At 42.2% G+C, this 12,330-nt stretch overlaps 1 protein-coding gene across 1 annotated transcript in view; it reads right to left on the bottom strand.

The window, feature by feature from the left end:
- Positions 1 to 1,989: 1,989 nt before the first annotated feature.
- SPON1 (spondin 1) overlaps positions 1,990 to 12,330 on the bottom strand; it is a 262,295-nt gene continuing 251,954 nt past the window's right edge. The window contains exons 14-16 of the mRNA XM_028730502.2: positions 10,130 to 10,294; positions 7,767 to 8,030; positions 1,990 to 6,862 (exon numbers count right to left, since the gene is read on the bottom strand). Coding sequence (XP_028586335.1) covers positions 6,699 to 6,862; positions 7,767 to 8,030; positions 10,130 to 10,294 — 593 coding nt within the window. The 3' untranslated portion in view covers positions 1,990 to 6,698. The remainder of the gene's footprint in view (positions 6,863 to 7,766; positions 8,031 to 10,129; positions 10,295 to 12,330) is intronic.

Below are 12,330 nucleotides of genomic sequence, written 5' to 3'. Positions count from 1 at the left end.
AGACTGCAAACTCAACAGTACAAGATCTGTGGTGCCAGGAAGAGAGTGTAAGGAATACTCTTGCTTTTTGCCTACTGAGCAGTTAATGGTGTGCATCAGTTAATGTGCAAACCATTCTGGCTCTTACAAATAGGAGGAGAGGATGCTTAAATATCATTCAGGTGGGCTGTAATCGCCTTTGTTTCACAGAACGTTGCAAAAAACAACAGGAAGTAAAGGTTGGATATTGAAAGCCCAGCGATAAAGGCCTTAAATGAGTTTGCATGCCGAGTGAAGAATGACAGGTGTCTGGAATACCTCTTAGAAGGATCTTTAGCGCAGTCCATTTCGCTGGTGAAGTCTTTAGGCTGCAATAACGCAGCTTCTTCCAAGGAGGAAAAATGAAAGTGTACATTTGCTCTCAGCAGTTATTAAAGTGGAAATGTGATGGCATTATCTGAACACTCATCAAAGGTCAAGGGAATTAAATTGGCATAAGTTAACTCCCCCCCCCCCCGCTTATTATTGCATGTGTCTCCGACAGGGTTTATCTTTCTTTTCTGAACTATTCCTAATAGCATCATACAGGGACCACTGTTTTATTTCTAGAAAAGAGTTGCTGGAGCTTGTCTCTTTAGAAACGTTACCCTCTGATTCAAACACACTTATTCCTACGCCCAGGAGAGCAAGTTCTACTATGTTTCACGACTGTTTCCTAGCACCTTTTCTCTAGCCATTTCCATTTTGTAGGGCCTGGAAAGCAGAGACTTGGCTGCACAGTCCAAAACTAAGTGTAAGTTTTCCCACCAACACCTCACTTCCTGACATAGACAATAGAATGGCCCCAGTAACTGACATCTTCAGGTGACCAGAAAGTGCTCTTTATTCCCTATGGTTTCAATCTTTTCAAAACCTGATGAATGCTATATTAGAAGTACCATAAGCCCTCCTTTGAAAGTCAATGAAACAGGAACCACATTTTTTGTTAGACAAGCCCAAGATAATTTCTTTCCTGGGGTGGACTTTGGTGCCCTGTGTGAGGCCAAAATTGGGTCGTCCCCCCCAAATGGATCTTCTCATTAGGGATCTTCTCAGTTTTGCACCCCCGTATTTTGGCACCCTGAGTGGGGGAACATCCCACACTGTCCTAAATACAGAGCTGGTCTTTTCTTTGTGTGTCTGGAAAGCAGCCTTCTAGAACCATCTCATTCTTTTGTGATGTCGTCATCAACACTTCTAAACTTTTTATCCTTATACATCAGGACTTACCCATGTTTGTGCGTGCCTTCAAAAACAGTTTCTTCCTCTCTGTTCTGAGTTTCTGATCACCAGCCCCCCAACATGTGCTTGTTCTTGTGGCTCCTAGAAGCTGTCAGCATGCAACAGTGGCCAGTGTCTGGGAATGGCTTCAACTGGCCTGCTAAACCAGGTGAGGATAGTCAACAGGTCTCAAACCCTCAGTGAGTTAGGGACTCCCCCTGCATGCGAAGACAGGCTCCAGCAGTTGAGTGGATGAGACCAATAGTGGGTCCAATAGTCAAGAAGCTGGTTTTTGCATGTACTGTAGGGGAAAGTGAGGGACAGATGGAGCTTGTGAACGTGGGAAGGTAACCCATTTAGGAGAAGGAAAACTCTGATCCTAAACTCCCACTGCTCTGTGGGATATCTTTAGGAGAATAAAAGGCTATATCCAGAGTGGGAATCCAGAGCCTTTTAGAAGGTTGGCTGGTGCCTTGCAAGCTTCCTTCGTGGAGCCAAGCTGGTGCCAAACGTGTTGCTTTCCTTTCCTTTGGGCCACATCAATGAGGCTGAGAGGGGGCTATTGTTGTCTGGGCAGCCCAGGACCTCCATACACACTGCCCAGGCTTGCACCCTGGGTAGGTCACTTTGGTACTGCTAATGCTGTGGTTTGACCCCTGGGGGCACAGTCCATTGTTTCTGAAGACAGAGAGATGAGATGCCTACAACATTTATCTACTTTTACTATTAAACTCAAACAAACAAGTGATGTTGTTTTCATAGTAAAGATGTCTTTATTCCAAAATAATAATGTGTTAGCCGGACAACTACATACAAAACATCTACACAAGACTTTGGTAAGAAATATATCCATGACAGCTTTCTCAGAAATTCCATAGTGAACCAAAAAAAAAAAAAAAAAGAACCAACAACAAAGAAAACATAAAAACAAAAAGGCCTTTTTTTGTTTTTTTAAAAAACCAAGTTGCTTTTATTAAAACCTATTGTACATATAAGCCCCCTAACATTTCTGTTTCATTGCTTGTAAAGTTTCTACAGATTATGTAAGAAAATGAAATACAGAGAATGTTAATAAATGGTAAGTGAGGTGTATAAAATTCCTAGATCTATACCTGTGCTTTTGGTTCCAGAGTGTGCAACAGGCATGAATTATTGTACAAGATAAGAAGTGTGGTCTATTGTTGGCTGATTTGCAACAAATGTTACACTACTAGAAGGTTTACAGTAACTTTGCAATAATGCTATGCATTCTGTGTCACTTTGGGATTCATTTCTTTAATAGAAAAATCAACCTTAAGAGTCTCTATCAAGCTAAAATTAGGTGTGATTAACAGCACAATCATACACATCTCTACCAAGAAGTAAGTCTCATGACTTCAGTGGACTTACTCCCAGGTCAAGTGTGTATAGCATTGCAGTCTTAGTCCCATTAAAACCAATGGAACAAGGTAGTCCTAATTAAATTTCCACTAAAAGTGATTAGCTGGATTGGGGCCATTCTGTTTTTCATTCATTTTTCATTTCTTTTCTTTTTTAAAAAAAGCATTATCATTATTACAAAAAGTAATGATTCCCACCACTATTTGGATCAAATTAGAAGAAATTTGTCAATGTGGACTGGGACAGCTATATTATCAGGTGATAGAACAACCAAATTTTCTTCAGCTGCAAGCTCTTTCATGCTTTCGAATCACAATCCTTTGAAAAGTCAGCCAACCAAGCAAAATACTATTAGATATTAAAGAAATTACAAGCAACTACACAGAGCTGCTGCTGTGTCAATCAAGTACTGGGGACAGTGAAAGTCAAATCATTAAGTTCATGGAAATTCTTACTGAGTTCAGTAGAGCCAGCACTCTTTCTGGGACAATTACTAGCATTTAATACAAGCACAGCGTAGAAGAATCAAAAACATTTTAATGCAGGGTGTTTTGTTTTTTTGCAAGTAAATGCAACTGGGCATACTCCAGCGGTTACATATTTCATGCATATTTTGACTGAATAAGTATATAATGTGAGGAAGTTAATGCATAATTCATTGAAGCAAAACATAATTGAATCTTAGATATCTGAAAACCAGAGACACAAAAATTAGCACCAGCCTAATCTCGTGCATTAACTCATAAGTGTGCTTGCCCTTTCAAGACATTTCTGCTCGGCGCCTGTGCTGAAGGCCCTCCTGAATTTTCCCTGGTTCTTCCCTTCCTTGCCCATTGGCCCTCAATTGCTTTGGGTGGCTTTGCACTGGAAGTGACTGGCTACTCAGTGCAAATGGTACATGAGAAGACACTCACAACCACAATGAACTAACTGTGAAGATGGTGTGTCTCTGGGTCTTGAGTATAGAGACAGGGATGGGAAAGGCTTATGAGAAGGAATATAGTGAGGATTTGGGAGGCGAGGTGCACTTTAGCTCTAGAAAAAGAACACTGCCAACCTTTTGAGATTACGTTAATTTTTCTTATGAGGCATTCAATGAAAGGACATATATTTATCTTGAATAAAGGACCTCTTTCAAAGTGGCTATGGTGACTGTGGTAAAAAAGCTAAGAGCCTAGCTCCTCAGATTTCTGCTTAGCAACCCCACAGACACCCAAATGGCAGATTCTGAAACAAAGTTTGGATTATACATAGAAAAGTGATGTTATTTCTAGCTGACCACACATGTCTTCTGAGGTGAATCCGTTCTGGAATAGTTACAAATGAGACCTTTTAAGTTTCCATGTATAATGAGCCCGTGGTACCCTTTCAAAAAGACACCCCGAGTGCACCAAATATTATGTTGGAAGAGGTGTTTACATTTTCCCAGAGCTCAGCGGTCAGTCTTAGGTGAATCTCTCTGTGTCAAAAACAATAAAATGTGTTTTTTCCCCTTAGGGTGCCAACACACTGTGCTGCTGTTTATAAATGCTGCAGCTCTGAAAGGGGTACAAGATGATTAATGTCAGCAGCTACATGACAAATTGAAAATGAAACCTTGTGGAATTTTGGAGCTGTGTGCAGAATTCATTCCTTTTCTGCAATAGTTGGAGGTCCCTTACCTCTAGACGGCTGGTGGCATCACCCTGCACGTTATTTCATTCTGAGACCACTGCCTGCAACAATATCATTATAGTTTTGGGGACTCTCTAATTTGACTCAGTCCCTTTTGGACTCAGTCCTTGTACAGGATTATGTTTGGCATAGAGAACTGAAGAGAATGCAGAAAGATGCCCTCCTTTTTATACTGTGGTTTTTAACTGCTGATGATTTACAGAACACTCTAATATATTACCTGAATCTTTCTCTACACCTTTGACATTCCAGGGAAACTCACCGATGCCTTATCCTTCGGAAATGTTTACAGCCTCATGACCAGATGAGCCACTCTGGCAAAATGACATTGCATGCATGCTTCTTCCCTCTCCCACACTAATCCCACATTCCTCTGCACGCAAGATGCATACAGACTTCGTTAATACTGGGAGTCATTTGCCCAGTACATCAAAATGTTACTAATAATCCATGCACTTGTTCATTATTGTGGTAGACTTGAGCTTGCTCCTTAAAATTATTTATATAACCTCTAGAGTTTTTTGTTGCCTTTTTCATTGTTGTATCTTTCTGAAGCTTTGGCAATTGAAAGTAGAAACACATGAACATACAAGGTATTTCTATAAAGGTACGTACAGAACGGCTGGCATTTTCAGCATATTTTTTCTAGTTTGGATTTTTGCACACTGAACACAAGTTGTGTTCTCCACAATTATACTGGCTATATTAGGGGCAGGTAACTGAATCCCTATCCTTCGGGCCCAGGTTGCAGCTACATGGCACACATCAGCCAATATTGGGTTTTATGAGAAAGATGGTGAAGGATTAATTCAAGGCATTTGCCTTGCCGGTTACAGTATGCCATAGTTGTGTCTGTAATGTAGTCCTACATTTTAGACAGAAATGCTTCATCCATGGGTGTTCCTAAGGTCCCACTTACTGACCCCAGCCCCCTTTCAATGGTCCTTACTCCACTGTCCAACTTCCTATTGGAGCTGTACTTTTTGTATTTATACTAATATATAATACCAGCACAACCACAACTGTCTCTCAAGACAGTTACTTTCTTCTGAAAATATATGCCAGAAATATGGCAGCCATTACTGGAAAGCTAGTAAGAGAACGAGGAGAAACAAACATATATGCTGCCTGTGACAATTACATCAGGGTAACAATACCTCTGCCAGGTGATGGAGAGAGAAAAATGGAAGCTTTGTGACTGAAACCAGCAAAAGCTGCTTTGGGAGTGATGCGGAGAAGCTTCTTCCCCTTCTTCCTTCTTGGAATTACTTGGTAGAGCAAGGTTTGAAGCTCTGATGCTGAGGACCTTCACCTCTGCAGCAGGCATCTAAACAACACCTTGTATATTTATGCTAGCCCAACTCTTAGAAGGCAATGGCTTCCCCTGAAACTACTGAGATCTGTTTGGTTCTGATCCCCAGGCAAGGATAATCTCCAAATCAGAGATGAGTGAGGCTGGCTGGGACTGATGGAGTGCAGCAACATCTGGAGTGCCGCAGGTTCCCCATCCCTGATGCAATTGAGTGCCTGCTTCCCTGTATCTTACCACTTCTCACTTGTGGCATTTCAGATGCTGCTGGACTCCACTTCCCATCAACCCCCTAGCCAGAGTGGCCAAAGCTTGAGGGATGATCAGAGCTGTAGTCCCACAACTTCTGGCAGTCACCGGTTCCTGTCTGGTGGTCACAGGATGTCCTGACGTAACGTCTGACATGGCAAATGTGAATAGTGTTCTTACTTAGAAGCAGCCCAACAGTTAATTTGTGGCCTTCAGACAGAAAGTGTTACCATTTGTTCTATTCACATGTGAACAGATTAAATTTGCTTTCCCTTCTGAAAGTGGGAAGGAAGAAAATATGCTTTATTTTGTAGTGGTCCCTACCGAAGGAAAAAGAAATGTCTCACAGGATTGCTATAAATACAAATTTAAAAAGATAACTATGCACCTGAAGTATTACTGAACCAGCATTATTGAAGAAATTCCTTGGCACAGTTGTGTAATCACAGAGGCACTGCTTTGAGTATTTTGAAACTGGATCCAAATAGGTATTTATGTTTGCAATGTAATTTATGCATGCATCCTGTGTATTTACAGGTAATATTTCTATGATTATGGTATGTCCACACAGAGATGTCTATAATTTCAAAGTTATTAGGAGTTCACAATGACTTCACTATTTTTATGCATTAAGGGCTAGCTGGAGCATCAAGGAGCCACTCTCAGCATACATTTGTGAGGAAATATTTATAAAATATATCTCTTGCACCAGCAAGACTAATAAGCAAACCACACTGCAAAAATGAAAACTAATATACACAATTTATATCTTCTTTTAAAAAAAAATCAAATCAAGGTTGATTTTACATTTAGCTCAGAGTGCATTATTTGAAAGACTCAGGTTTTGCTAACACGGATGAACATTGCAGGCTCTTAATTCCTTCTTGTCTTTGCAACTAGTAAACTGAGTGCTTTTGAATCTCTTCTTGACTGTCATGAACCTCTCCTGGATTCCACCCCCACACAGTTTGGTACATTCTGACCAAGCAGTCCATGGTTTCATCTTACAACCTAAAATAAAAATAAAATAAAAGCATGAAGGTCAAAAATGCGTGCGGAAATTCTCTCTTCTGTACACTTGTTTTGATTTCTGTTCTTAACTTCAAGCTTTTAAAATATCATGGTTAGATATATAAATAATTCCACAGGTCATTTGGCATATTACCTTGAGAAATAGTTTATACTTCTAAAAGTTTATACTTTTAGAAATTCCTTGTGAGTATCTGTGGCTCATGAGTCTATCTCAACTGCCACATCCACACAATGGATCTTCTGAGTGGCAGATGTTGCCCATGTGAATAGGCTGCTCTTCCAAATGCACAAGGGACTGCAGTAGTCCTACTTAGTACATTAACTGGGCCCCTTCTATTAAATAGATAGGACGAATGACAAACAGAAGCAGAGGATCGAGGCTATGGAATGTGCTCCCATTCTACATTTCAGAAAAGGTGCTTGGAGCCAGCTAAGTTTTATTCAGAGTAGACCCTTCAAAACTAATGGTCCTAAGTCTGACGTGACTTGAAAAATTAATGGATCTTTCTGAGTATGCCTGAAGTGGGATAAAACCCAAAGTTTCAAAACTGGGTGTCTGGAGCTTAGTATGTGCTTTATTCTGTTTTGTGTTTATTCTGAAATTGGTTTAAATCATGTTGTATTTTCTTTATAATTTTGGGGGGTTTTGTGCATTAACCATTCCTGTGATCTCTGAATCTATAAATCTATAATCTATAAATGAATCTATAAATGACTTCAGAATAAACAAACAATGACTTCAATAAACAATAAACAAACAAATAAATGACTTCAGAATAAACAAACAAACTAGCATTGTAGTCTAGGGTTGTGTGCCTGTTTGCCCCTCTTTTAACCAGTTTTTGGTTGCACAACAGTTCCAAGCAACGTCTACAACACATACCTGGAAATTGCTCGCCATCTACATCTTCTTTTGCCTGCTCACTTCTCCTTTTTTCACGAGGCTCTTTCCACCGCCGTTTCTCAATATTGGGATTTCTCAAGCATTTCCTTATCCGGCATTTTTTACGCTGTACAGTTTCTGGGCACGAAGCTCCTCCAAACTGGGGTTCCATTTTGATCATCCTTGTCCTGATCATATGGCCTTTCCCACAAGATTTGTTGCATTCTGACCACTGAGACCACTCTGTTAACTCACAGTCAATGGCTACACAGACAGAACAAGAAAGACTGCCGTGAGCATCAAGCTACTCAAACAGACGAAGTTAAGGAACAATGTCAATATGCTCTGATAGTGGCACCAAAAAGCAGGAAAATTCCCTGATGGTCTCAGAGCAAATTTTATAGCAGCTCTCTGCACTCTGGTGTCCTACAGATGCCAGTGGACTACGACTCCCATCATCCCTGGTCATGCTAGCTTAGGAGCACCAACTTGGGGAAGGTTGTTTTATAGCAACACAGAACCTAGATCATCTTCTTATAATTATGTTTTGAGAATAAGCTCAAATTACTCCACTGGGGACTTACTCTCCATCTGTGGCGGCCTTTCATTGGCCAGGCAGAAATGAATATGGAAGCAGTGAAATGCTCGTCTTTAGAGCACACAGACCCAGGGGCTGTTTTTGCACCACTTCAGACAACATTCACATTCTGTTCCTTTCACAGACACAGAGATGCCAGGAGAATCACAGGGATTCCCAACAAGGCACTGTTATTCTCTCCCCCTACACTCTTTTCCTCTACTTCCCACTGTAATGAACCAACCCATTACCTTGAACTCATTCATGCCTCCCATGGCAGAATCCAGTGGCACCTCTTCTCCTCAGAGCCCCAGCATGCAGGCTACTTAGATGCCTAATAGAATAACCTGGATCTTTGGAAGGGTAAAATCTTTTCAAAGAATTTAAGTGGCACTTGGCTCTATAATGGAACACACTTGTGGGTGGGCAGAGTTAGGAGACCAGAAGCAAGGTTGGGGAGCCGAAACAGAAAGATCCTGCAGTCATCACCATTTGAAAGCTGGGATGATCTAGCAGTTAAAAGTATGAGCTATCTTTTGGGAAGTCTCGAGTTCAGGGTGGGGAATCTTTTGGGCTCCATGGGCCAAATCTGGCAGGGGGTGGGGCTGCCCACCTGTCAACCATCTGACATCAGAACGAGTCAGGGGCTTGGGCACTTTTGAAGCCTTGAATTTGGGATGTCAAAACACCAGGTGCAGCTGACCCAGAAAGCTTCATTTCTACTGTTGATCAGCACGTGGGCAGTAGAACCGAAGCCTGCTTTCTATAGGCATCAGGTGTGTGATAGAACTAGCAGTAGTTCTGCATCACCATTGCAAACACTTTTCAGCAGCAAGGAAGGCCTTTCATAGGCTCTCCAACATTGACACAGAAGAAATCATTCTCTATTTGTGATCTCTGCAATAGAATTAGACATTCTACCCTTGTGTCAGGAGCTGCTGATATCTGTGACCTGTGTGGTGACAGCTTCTAAAGTGACAGCTTATAAGCAAAGTATCTTCAAGCCTTGGACTGACTCTGCCCACTCAGCCAAGCCTTATTCAATCAACAAGGTCTTCTTGAGCAGGGTGGTCTTTAGCATATGAGCTGCTGGGGTGCAAAGCCCCGCCCAGCGCCCCCAAAGTGGTTGACCTATTTTTAGGGGGGGGTGAACTCAAGGGGTTGTTGAGCTTTTTTGGGAATGGGGAATCACTCACCTGTAACAACAACGCAGCAGAAAAACCTGCTTTTGTTTCCTGACCACTTGGGAATATATGATGCTACAAAGTAACAGAGCAATGGAGGAGGGGGGTGGGGACTTCTGCTCCATTGCTTTTCACTGCCGCAAATCAAGAGGGACTGGTATACAGCGCCCCCCCCCCCCGAATTCAGCGCCCGGGTGCCCCACACCCCTTGCACCCCTGGGTAAAGACGGCCCTGTTCTTCAGCTCTCTAGCTCTTGTTATTTGGTACTGATTTCTGCCTTGCTCCTTGATTTCTGCCTTCTCATTTGTCCTTTGGGCCTGACTTACATCTTTGTCCCAGATCTCCATGTTCCCACTTCCTTGCCCATGTCAGTCTGCTTGTCGATGACCCTGCCCTGACAGCTTGTGTGGAAATGGTGCTTTGGCAATGCCTGTGTAGCTGTACATCACCCCTCTTGACTCAAGGCTATGATCAGGTTAGGAGTAGCACTTTGTCAAAGCAAGCAGAATGACCACATTTCTGGCCAAGCAGCATGCTGAATAGGAAAGAAGGGGAAGGGAAACAGCAAACTGGCCTTCAGACTCCAGACATCGGTACTTACGGCACTCGGGCAGCATGCACTTTTCAACTTGCTCCAGCTCCTCATTGCAGTCTCCTAGCTCTGCTGCAGATTTCAGCATTCTCTGTCGCGTCCTCATCCCCTTCCCACATGTTACACTGCAGTCACTCCATTCAGACCAAGGAGACAGCATACAGGGAATGGTATCTAGCGCAAGGGAGAAAGATTGACTAGCTCACAGCCAGGGTTTAATTTCAAAGTGTTGTCCAGCCATTTGGAAAAAGCTGGAGGACAGGGCCAATTGGTAGAGACAGGATTGGTACTGTGGGAGGATCTTGCAATGGAGGAGGACCCTTATTGGCTCAAATCCATATTGACTACCAGGGTGCAAACACCAGTGACCCCATCACCCCATCTTTCTCACTTGTGGGGCAAATGAGAAATTGCAATCAGCTCTTCCAGTCTCTCTTTTTTCCATCTTGGGAGCAGTCTGTCCTCACCCTGAATTGGCTCAGGGCTGTGAGGGGACAGAGTTAACCCATCTCCCCTTTGCTATTTCTCCAATTTAAATGGCAGCTGCTTTTGCCAAGAAGCTCAGTTCAACTGGAACTCTACATGTGCCCTGAGAAAACGAGTTTACTTTAACATAGCTTTGAGCAATGAGTACATCACCAGTGTAAGGAATCAGAGAAAGCTACAGTTCAAGTATCATTGTAAGCCCCAGTGGCTTCCACCAAAGAGGTTAGAGATCATACAGCACTGGAAAACTCTGGACACATTTACATCCAGTGGTTGAATGACTATGGTGTGCAAACTGGCACAGCATGGTATGTTTACAATGCAGCTTCAGTAAGGAGGAGATGAAGCAAGATACCTTTGTAAATACTTATACATTGATTTAGGGGCCCCAAGATTAGTGTGTCCCCCCCAAAGCTTTTAAAAAATCATTTTGGATAGTTTGGTGCCTCCAGATTCTAATAGCGTTGTATCAATGAAGATGCATCTATGGCTCTTTGTTGTGATTTTGAATGTATTTCATGAAACCTGAAATGATTATTTTTCTAAAGTCCGGTCAAATGAATTCATTCACCCATGCTAGAATGTGGTATTTGTTAGGCTTTCTTGAAGGAAATTGTTACATGTGCCAATGAGAAAATGTACCAAGAGAACCAGTTGGGGGAAATCCAGGAATAATTCAGTCAAGAGAGTGAACTGAGGAGAACAAAGTCCAGAGTTAAAGTGACACTGGCTAGGCAGGCAATGGAGCCTGAGACAATGGATATTTTCACACCTCGTAAAGTCAGGTCAGCATCAGTTCACACCACTACGGTTTCCTGGGGCTGGTTTCATGATGTGTAAAAACAGTAAACAAGGGTGACTGGCATGATGCGGGTGGCACACAGCTGCTTGCACTCCCTGATGATTTTTATAGCCTGGAGATGGCTAGTCCTCTAGCCACCCAATGGTGCTGTTTATTCTTTTACAAGACTTGAAGTCAATCCATTGAGACCTCACATTAGACTGATTTATGGGTGATTTCATAACATGCAAAGGTTCACTGGACTGAGTACATAAATCACAGTGACAGGAGAGGCTTGAGAGATACTAATTAATGTTAGCCTCAGAGCCATTTGGTACATTACGTATTAGCATGTGCCTGTACATACTTCAGAATAAGAATTTGAAGGCTATATTCTGCAGCATATGTTTAATGCATGCTTATCCTGCGTGGAGCTCTCCTTTCGACTTGAGTCTTCAGGCCAATGTTGTATGAAATGGTCCATACATGGGGAAATGCAGTTTTGTATCTAGTGAACTGATTTATGGTCCCATTAATATATGCACGAGAGCCAGCCAAAACCTATAAAACAGGCAGGAGCAGTCCTATAGATGTACAGCTGATGGGGTTTTTTTTCATACCGTGGTCAGATGAACATAAGTGAGATGAATATTGATTCTACAAGGTGAATAATTTTGGCTGCAGAAGAAATCAGAAGCAAATGGTTTTCCAAAACAGAGATCTGGAAGGCTATTTCAAATCAGTATCTTACCCCTGCAGATCCTGCTCATGTGAACCTCCTCATCTGTTCAGCCTATTCCTTATCTGTGTCAGGGGATTCTGGGGGTTATTTTTGCCTATCATTCTCATCCTTCTGGCCAGTTCCCCTTGCCCTCATTTCTCTGAGCCCCTCCATATTTCAGCCCTGTTGTCCTAGGCCTGACTTCTTCATTATAAAGGTCTT

Source organism: Podarcis muralis, chromosome 1 (genome assembly GCF_964188315.1).
Source record: "Podarcis muralis chromosome 1, rPodMur119.hap1.1, whole genome shotgun sequence".
NCBI classification, from domain to species: Eukaryota; Metazoa; Chordata; class Lepidosauria; order Squamata; family Lacertidae; genus Podarcis; species Podarcis muralis.
This window is presented reverse-complemented; position numbering and strand designations above follow the sequence as displayed.